At 49.0% G+C, this 9,399-nt stretch overlaps 2 protein-coding genes across 4 annotated transcripts in view; one reads left to right on the top strand and one right to left on the bottom strand.

Moving 5' to 3' along the window:
* Positions 1 to 1,386: 1,386 nt before the first annotated feature.
* LOC133121672 (suppressor of cytokine signaling 3-like) lies at positions 1,387 to 6,308 on the bottom strand. Of its 2 annotated transcripts, none has more exons than XM_061231036.1 (2): positions 5,987 to 6,308; positions 1,387 to 3,906 (listed from the first exon to the last, which is right to left on the bottom strand). In XM_061231036.1, exon 2 carries the CDS (start codon positions 3,734 to 3,736, stop codon positions 3,080 to 3,082), a length of 657 nt encoding a protein of 218 aa, XP_061087020.1. In that variant the 5' UTR covers positions 3,737 to 3,906; positions 5,987 to 6,308; the 3' UTR covers positions 1,387 to 3,079. The 2 variants fall into 2 exon arrangements, with proteins under 2 accessions (XP_061087020.1, XP_061087019.1); XM_061231035.1 differs by having other exon boundaries at positions 1,387 to 3,882.
* Positions 6,309 to 7,029: 721 nt separating this feature from the next.
* The window catches only part of LOC133122926 (CDP-diacylglycerol--glycerol-3-phosphate 3-phosphatidyltransferase, mitochondrial), a 24,385-nt gene continuing 22,015 nt past the window's right edge, over positions 7,030 to 9,399 (top strand). For both annotated transcript variants that reach the window (XM_061233209.1, XM_061233210.1), the window contains exon 1: positions 7,030 to 7,517. In XM_061233209.1, coding sequence (XP_061089193.1) covers positions 7,294 to 7,517 — 224 coding nt within the window. In that variant the 5' untranslated portion in view covers positions 7,030 to 7,293. The remainder of the gene's footprint in view (positions 7,518 to 9,399) is intronic.

Below are 9,399 nucleotides of genomic sequence, written 5' to 3'. Positions count from 1 at the left end.
TGGGGCCTTTATTTCTATTTTTCTGCATAGTTATCTCCTGGCTTCCTGCATGACCAGGGCTTCTGGAAAATAGACTCTGCCTTGTTTACAGGATGTGCCGGGACAAGTTTCACCAGTAGGGAGGGGCCAAACGGTGTTTGCATGAGTGTGTGTGTGTGTGTGTGTGTGTGTGTGTGAGAGTGTGTGTGCATGTGTGTGTCTGTGTGTGAGAAAGTGTGTGTCTGTGTGTGTGCATGTATGTGTATGTGTGTGAGTGTGTGTGCATGTGTGAGAGAGTGTGTGTGTGAGAGTGTGTGTTTCTGTGTGTTTCTGTGTGTGTGTCTGTGTGTGAGTGTGTGTGTGTGTGTGGTGAGTGTGGGTGTGTGTGTATGTGTGTGTGTGTGTGCGTGAGTGTGAGAGTGTGTGTGTGTGTGAGTGTCTGTGTGCATGTGTGTTTCTGTGTGTGCGAGTGTGTGTGTGTGTGAGAATGTATGTGCATGTGTGTCTGTGTGTGAGTGTGTGTGTGAGAGAGTGTGTGTGCATGTGTTTCTGTGTGTGTGAGTGTGTGTCTGTGTGTGTATATGTGTGTGTCTGTCTGTGTGAGTGTGTGTGTCTGTGTGTGAGAGAGTGTGTGTGTGTGAGTATGTGTGTGTCTGTGTGTGAGAGAGTGTGTGTGCATGTGTGTTTCTGTGTGTATGTGTGTATGTGTGTGTGCATGGAAACTTGTGTGTTGTGGCCAGTTCTTGGGTAAGGGGTTAGATGTGTGTTGTGGCCAGTTCTTGGGTAAGGGGTTAGAGTTGAACAGGTGTGTACACTTGTCAATGTTTATCTGCTGGCCTGGATTAACCCCTCTTTTAATAAGTTAAACATTACCTCACAACTGCACTCATATTCATCAGCACAAAAACACAACGGCCCCGCCCATGGTGTGTGTGTGTGTGTCTGTGAGTGAGTGTGTGTGTGCACGTGCATGTTCTAGTGTGTGTGAGTGTGCGTGCGTGCGAGTGTGTGTGTGTGTGAGAGTATGTGAGTGTGTGAGTGTGAGTGTGTGTGTGTGAGTGTGTGTGTGTGAGAGTGTGTGTGTATGTGTGTGTGTGTGTGTGTGTGAGTGTGAGTGTGTGAGTGTGAGTGTGTGTGTGTGAGTGAGTGTGTGTGTGAGTGTGTGTGTGTGAGTGTGTGTGTGAGTGTGTGAGTGTGTGAGTGTGTGTGTGTGTGTGTGAGTGTGTGTGAGTGTGTAAGTGTGTGTGTGTGTGTGAGTGTGTGTGAGTGTGTGAGTGTGTGTGTGTGAGTGAGTGTGTGTGTGTGTGTGTGTGTGTGTGTGTGTGTGTGTGAGTGAGTGGTCATGAGGTGAAATGCCATGTGCAGAATACACACACAGTGGCAAAGATAAGACACAAGAGGACACAGTAAAAATAGTGCTTTTTAATATAAATTACTGAAATGTTCTTATAAATATAAATATGTGCTGCTCTTTTATAATAGTTGTCTTTGTTAGTTTTTATGCTTCCATCTTCAGACTTTCAAGCTTGTATGGCCAGTGACCTGGCTAAAGATTAAGAAGGCATCTTTATAAAAGACAGAGAAAACTAAATCCAAAAGTATGTTGTCTTCTTTCATTATCACATATGTAAACATTGTCTTGGTTTTGAAGAACATAAAGAGTACTTAAAAATAATAAAATGCAAATATTACAATGAGAGAACCTTATTGGCCATTCCCCTGACTCCGGGGAAAGAAAGCGTACATCCAGCAGCGCACAAAAGCCATCATATGTCGCCCCTCTCCATTTGGGACAGTGTGTCCCCTGAACCTTATTTTCCTACTTTCTCAAATCTCCTTTCCATTCACAGCCGATGTCAAGCTTTAAAGCGCTCTGTGTTGTTCTTGGAAGTTGGCTGTGGGTGTTTCCTGCTGGGAAGGCCGCAGCCCAGGCAGTGCTTGTGTTGTATTTTTTTAAAGACTTCCTCGTCAGTTACATTGTGAGGAATGAGGGCTGTGGTTGCCAGCGGTAACTCAGGGGCTGTGGTTGCTAGTGGTAACACAGGGGCTGTGGTTGTTAGCGGTAACACAGGGGCTGGGGCTGTGGTTGCTAGCGGTAACATAGGGGCTGTGGTTGCTATCGGTAACGTAGGGGCTGTGGTTGCTAGCAGTAACGTAGGGGCTGTGGTTGCTATCGGTAACGTAGGGGCTGTGGTTGCTATCGGTAACGTAGGGGCTGTGGTTGCTATCGGTAACGTAGGGGCTGTGGTTGTTAGCGGCAACGCAGGGGCTGTGGTTGCAGGTGGTAATGCAGGGGCTGTAGTTCTTAATGCAGTGGGTCTTAAAGAGGTGCTTTGGCTGGGCAGGTAGCACTGCCCCCGGCCGGCTCTGAGAAACACACTCAGACCCACATCCAATACAGCCTGCTGCTGAGGAAACAACCTCCTGCAGGAGGAGCCAAAATGGCACCCAAAGCTAAGAGAGGGGAGAGACGGATGGGAGGAGGGAGCAAGAGAGAGAGAGAAGGATAGAGATGAGAAATAGTTGAGAGAGTGAGAGAAAGAGAGAGAGAGAAGGAGAGAGATGGCGAAAGAGAGTGAGAGAGAGAGACGAACTGAGGACAGAGATGGATTCTGGAACCTCCCCACAACGTTCCCTCAACGTTCCTGCAGCGCTCCTCCCACACCACCCCCATCCGGAATGCTCCATCCAATCAGGATCCCCGATCCTGAACTGCCCCATCCAATCAGCATCCCCCTTCCTGAACCGCCCCATCCAATCAGGATCCCCGATCCTGAACTGCCCCATCCAATGAGCATCCCCCTTCCTGAACTGCCCTATCCAATCAGCATCCCCCATCCTGAACTGCCCTATCCAATCAGCATCCCCCATCCTGAGACCGCCTACCATGGCAACGGCAGCATCCCCTCGCCACATTTGATCTGGTCCCTCAACCCGCCCTGCCCCCTTCCTCCCTGCAATGCGAAGACCATTGGCATGGAAACCCCATTTCTTCCTCAGTTCCCCTCCTGACCAAGTCCCAAAGTCAGACCATCCGTGGGGTTCCCTGGATTACTGGGGGGCTCCTTATATGGGCGCGTCCTACTCTTGCAGGAAGGCCTTATATGGCCGCATCGTACTCCTGCAGGAAGTCTTGCAGGGGGGGGGGAAGCCCCTCCCTCTCCCGGCAGGCCTCCAGGTGCCCGTTGAGCGTCCTCCTGCACAGGTGCTGCAGCGACACCATGGAGGAGCAGAGCGGCCTCAGGAGCTCCAGAGGAACCTTCTCCCCCCCCGAGGAGATGAAGTAGGAGGGGGAGGGAGAGGAGGAGGAGGGGGAGGGAGAGGAGGAGGAGGGGGAGGGAGAGGAGGAGGAGGGGGAGGGAGAGGAGGAGGAGGGCCCCAGGGCCATGTAGTGCTGCAGCAGTTGGAGCAGGCAGGTGAAGCGCGGGGGGTTGTGGGGGCTGCTGGGGTCGGTCTGCAGGGAGAAGGCCGTGCTGTCGCAGTCGATGCGCAGGTTCTTGGTGCCGGTGGCGGTGCGCAGGCTGAGGGTGAAGAAGTGCTGCTGGTGGGCGCTGTCGCGCAGCAGGAAGGTCCCCGGCGGCTGTGGCCCCAGCAGGGCCCCGGCCTCACGCCCGCTCAGGGGCCCCCAGTAGAAGCCGCTCTCCTGGAGCTTCCGCTCGGCCGCCGTGACCAGCTGCTGCTGCCGCCGCGAGCTGAACGTCCTGTAGCGCGTCGCACCGCCGCTCTCCATGACCTCACACCCGCTCTGCGTTACCATGGCCACCTGCCCATGCTCCCGCCCCCGCCCCCGCCCCGCAGCCTGGCCGGACTCGGGGTCCAGGCAGACGGGGGGGGGCTGGCGGGGGGGGGGAGAGGAGATCTCTCTCCCTCGGCCTAGAACATCTCCGCACACCTCACTGACACCTGGACCGGAAAGGAGAGAGAAGTCTTTTAGCCATCAGAGGAGAGGGGGGGAGGGAGAGAGAGAGAGAGAGGGAAAGAGAGGGGGAGGGAGAGAGAGAGCGAGAGACCGACAGAGAGAGGGAGAGAGAGGGAGAGAGACAGACAGACAGACAGAGTATGTACACGGTACTGTGCAAAAGGCACATCATCTGTAAGATGCTCCTGAAAAAAATTAAATGAAATGTTTTTAAATATCAAAGTAAACCGTTAAAAAATAAATCACAGCAATATTTATGTTAATGATCAATATTTATATTAAAAATTTTCTAAATTTGCTAATTTCTACTGCCACACAAATGCAGAAAACAAATAAATGAATATACATCAAAGAGCAAGTTTATATGAAAAGAAATCTGATGCACAGAGAATCGAGTGAATTCGGATCTGCGGTGCCTTTAGAAAGAGATTGTGAATGTCGCCCAGTTGAATGTCTGCGATGGTTTAATTGTGCGCTCTCCCATGTCGCTGTTAATACTTAATTATCCACCCGCAGTGAATGGGATTGCGTGAGAAAGAGAGAGAGAGAGAGAGAGAGAGAGAGGGAGAGAGAGGGAGAGGGAGAGAGAGGGAGAGGGAGAGAGAGGGAGAGAGAGAGCGAGCGTGAGAGAGAGAGGGAGCGTGAGAGAGAGAGAGAGGGAGAGAGAGGGAGAGAGAGAGCGAGCGTGAGAGAGAGAGGGAGCGTGAGAGAGAGAGAGAGGGAGAGAGAGGGAGAGAGAGGGAGCGAGAGAGAGAGAGGGAGAGAGAGAGCGAGCGTGAGAGAGAGAGAGAGGGAGAGAGAGAGAAGGAGCAGGAGAGGGAGAGGGAGAGAGAGGGAGCAGGAGAGGGAGAGGGAGAGAGAGAGGGAGAGAGAGAAAGAGAGAAAGAGAGAGGGAGAACGAGGGAGAGCGAGAGGGAGCGGGAGAGGGAGAGAGAGAGGGGGGAGGGAGAGAGAGACAGAAAGAGAGAGAGAGGGAGAGAGACAGACAGACAGAGTATGTACACGGTACTGTGCAAAAGGCACATCATCTGTAAGAGGCTCCTGAAAAAAAATGAAATTAAATGTTTCTAAATATCAAAGTAAACCGTTAAAAACGAAATCACAGCAATATTTATGTTAATGATCAATATTTATATTAATGATAAATATTAATGTTAATGATCAATATTCATATTGTGGCCTTTAGACCTGCATCCGTCCTGTAGTTTTATAAGAAAACTGGTTGGTAGGTTTTTCCAAACATCATTATTGGAGAACTTCCCACAGACTTTGGCAGTCTCACTTGATTCTTGTTCGCCAGGTAATCACAGACAGCCTCAAACAAGTTTTTACCCTTAAAGCGGTATATTACTTACTACGTAGGCATAGAAAAATTAATGTTCAGAAATCTCAAATTTGCTAATTTCTACTGCCACACTAATGCAGAAAACAAATAAATGAATATACATCAAAGAGCAAGTTTATATGAAAAAAAATCAGATACACAGAGAATCGAGTGAATTCGGATCTGCGGTGCCTTTAGAAAGAGATTGTGAATGTCGCCCAGTTGAATGTCGGCGATGGTTTAATTGTGCGCTCTCCCGTGTCGCTGTTAATACTTAATTATCCACCCGCAGTGAATGGGATTGCGTGAGAGAGAGAGAGAGAGAGAGAGAGAGAGAGAGAGAGAGAGAGAGAGGGTGTGTGTGTGTGTGTGTGTGTGTGTGTGTGTGTGAGGGGGGGGGGGGGGGGGGGTGTTATCCTGTTTCCCCTCAGCCTGTTCTAGCAGCTACCAGTAACCTAATGCCTATTATTCACAGTTAGGACACAGTCATCCAGGCTCGGCGAAGCAGACGATGAATGGAGGTGAACTCGGCTGAACCTCGACACTGAACTTGCGTGGAGCAGCATCCGTCCCGCGCTGTGAATACGAGTTTCCCCCGTCTTTATCTGTGCGGTTTTCAGCGATAAAAAAAAGTCTATACGCAAGCGTTGAAGAATGCACAAAATTCAGAATTACGCGTAAGCTTGTTTTCTCACCTGCGGACAGGCAAAATGTAGAAGCTTACCGTGCAGCCGTCTGCACACGGATCACAGAGAGATAATTACCTCGACGATGGTCTTTTCCCGATATGCAACTTTTCTTTGCTTGTCCCTTGTTACAATCCCCAATGACCCTCTCTCTCCTGGTCGCAGATGGTATAACTGAAGCCTTATGCCTTTAACTGCCGCTGTTTCAGTCTCTCCGTCCCCTGCGCAAAGGACGATGGGGTCGCGAGTGCCTGGAATCCTATTAGCGCTGCCAGGCAGTTCATGCTTCGTGTTGACTTGAGGCAGCGGGCTCCAGTCAATGATAAGAATGCCTCTGTCGCAGAGCCGGCAGCACCTCATATGTGTAAAGACTCCACCCCCTCCCCCCCTCCTTCGAGGTTCTTTCCAGTAAAAGAGGGAGAAATGGTGCTATAACGCTTCTGGTAAAAGGGGGAGAGAGGGAGAGAGCGAGAGAGAGAACGCACCTTACAAATCTCTCTCTCTCTGACACAGACACACACACACACATACACACACACACACACACCACAGTCTTGGCAGCCTGCCCTACACAATCATCATGACCTTTTCATTTTTTTTTTTTTTTTACGGTGCGATTCCTGGTACTCATAGAGAAGTCCTCCCTTCCCCCACGCTCGTGCGAGGTGAAAAAGTTAAAGCTTTGCAGGAAGAATATAGAAAAATAAAGCTCAACCAGCACTCTGCGTACACAGCGCTGTTTATGTTGTGAAATTTTAATCATAATTGCTGCAGATCGACTAATACTTCATAAATCTATGCTGCTGCTTCTCCTACTACCACTACTACCACTACTACTACTACTACTAATAATAATAATAATAATAATAATAATAAGAAAGTGATTTGTTTCTGCTTCCCTCTTTGGTTTCATGTTGCGATCAGAAACAGCCAGCGTTTGTTTTAGATTGTCTTACGAAATAATGATAAAAATTATTATAATTATAAAATTAAAAATATTTTAAGCAGATACCCTGGAGTGTCATTCCACTGTATCCGATAGAGGTCGCGCTGGAGTGACACCATTGAACCGTATCGCACAGATGCTGTACAGTGTCATTATCAAGACGTAGGTAGACGAACATTATTCCCTCGTGCCTCCCTGCCGATCTACCATGGCTTTAGTTTAGATTTTAGCATTTTGAATTTGACTTGACTTCCGAACAAACAGCAACAATAGCTTCTCACGGCATTCACTGCGTCAATAGCCTAAGTCGGTGTCCACAAGGACAAAGAATGTTAATTGTGGATTTTAGCATTCAAAACATACCGTTAATTCGATACCGTAAGGATAAGGCAGAAATGTAAATGTATTTTAGCTTCCCATTTTGTGCCTCGTTATTCGTATGAAGTTACCTAAAATTAAAATGATAAAGGCGAAGTTTGGAAGCCTACGCTGTGTACGTCTGATTCATCTTGCAATAAAGCTTGGCTATTCAAAGTCCTCCGTAGAAATGGCTGCTCCCATGTCATGGAGAAGGCTGCTCTCCTCGGTGTATGCACCAGCGCTGGCCGGGGTCTTCACCCGAATGTCAGACAGACTTTTCCGGACAGGAGACCGAAGGAGAGGGTAAGATAACAGGGAATAGCGGCAGAATAGAAACACGGGAATTAAATTGCACACCGTTCCCTCTCGCAGCTTAACTGCATGACAGCGTGCTGTGCAGGTCATATAGACGGATAGCCAATGCTACTGTAGTTAGCTAGTTCCAATAAAATAGCATGCAACCTGGCTCTTTTCATCACTGTGTAGCTATAGCAACATCGTGCAAGTAATTTGAGATTCATTTGACAACCCTTGTGAACATGAATGTCATGTATCGAGGATATGCATCTAGCTCGCGAATTTGCTTCGCAAGCCAACTATGTGTGTACGTATGAAGTATACCCCGTCACAACACTGGCACCAGTGTACGCGAAGGTTACAGACTCATTTAGCTCCGCTAGCTTAGTTAGTGCTGGGTAGCATGCTAGTCGACTACCCGTAAGCAGTAGCTCGCTCGTTTGTTGCAACCTGTAGCACCCGATTGGAAGATCTCTTCGCTGCTAAATTAAATAACTTGATAAGAGATAACGAAAGACATCCTGGGATCTATCCTCGCGGAGGAACTGTGACCTTGCGAAGTATAATCGATGGATCCTTAGCTACAATGCTAACTGCCTGCAGACAAATTAGTGTCATTTTGTTTACAGTGTGGACTGCACCAGTTCCTAAAGTTCCTGCCTTTTGAAAATGTCACAAATCAACTGGAATCTTGAGGAGAGTACAGACACGCATACACACACACACACACACACACACACACACAGAGACACAATCTCATACACACACTTTCTCTCTCACACTCACACACACACACACACACACACACACACACACACACACACACACACACACACACACACGCATTCCTGCTCTCTCTCACAGGCAGGTGAGCCAGACACTGACAGGCACAGACCTCCCGTGGCATTGTGTCGCGCACACACGCACACACACACACACACATACACACATACACACACACGCACACACACACATACACACATACACACACACACACACACACACACTCTACATTAATGGCATTTGACACTCTTATCCAGAGCGACGTACAGTTGATTAGACTAAGCAGAAGACAATCCTCCCCAGGGTTAAGGGCCTTGCTCGAGGGCCCAATGGCTGTGCAGGTTATGCACACACACACGCACGCACGCACGCAGGCAGGCAGGCAGGCAGGCAGGCGCACTGCCAGGGGCACACCATTTATTTTCAGGATAAAACACAGTGATTGTCCAGTCAGTACTCGTGAGTAAATGTGTGTTTGAAAACTAACTGGCCTATTCCTGCTGATCGGAGTACCCACACAGCCCAGGGGAACTCCGCATGAACGGGAATTTCCCGGCGATAGGAAGCACGCGATTTCTAACCCAAGGGAAGTTATTTTGTTGGATGATCCAAGCACCCAGCCAGTACACGTGTACAAACACAATCCCACTCCGGAGAAAAGTTATATTATACAATATTGTCTCGTATTGTATTCTGAATAGATGGATTTTACTTATGCACGTGACTTATGAGTGATGGGAATGTCCAGCCAAATGTCAAGTGGGAAAAACGTGGCCCAGTACCATATCGTCTTTGCGTGTTTGCCAAGTGGCCAAGTGGCTAAGGGGCCTGTAGCCTAGCGGCTAAGGTGCCTGTAGCGTAGTGGCTAATGTTGCTGGGTCCTGGACTTTGTTGTCGAGGTAATTTTCGCGGGTCAGGGAGGAGCTCATGATGGTGCAGATTCCGGCATTAAAGATGACTCCTTTCCCTGGAACTGGGCTCTTCCTGGGAAGGCCGGACCGCTCGCTGTGCGCAGGGCCGGACACTGCTTTCCGAAGAACTGCCTTCTGCTAAATTCCCGTTTATTTAAAAAGGTCCTGGAGGTTTGAATGTGGCTGGCTGGTTT

The sequence above is a fragment of the Conger conger genome, chromosome 2, assembly GCF_963514075.1.
Source record: "Conger conger chromosome 2, fConCon1.1, whole genome shotgun sequence".
Taxonomy (NCBI): Eukaryota; Metazoa; Chordata; class Actinopteri; order Anguilliformes; family Congridae; genus Conger; species Conger conger.
The sequence above is the reverse complement of the archived record's forward strand: the minus strand, read 5'-3'. Positions and strand labels throughout refer to the sequence as shown.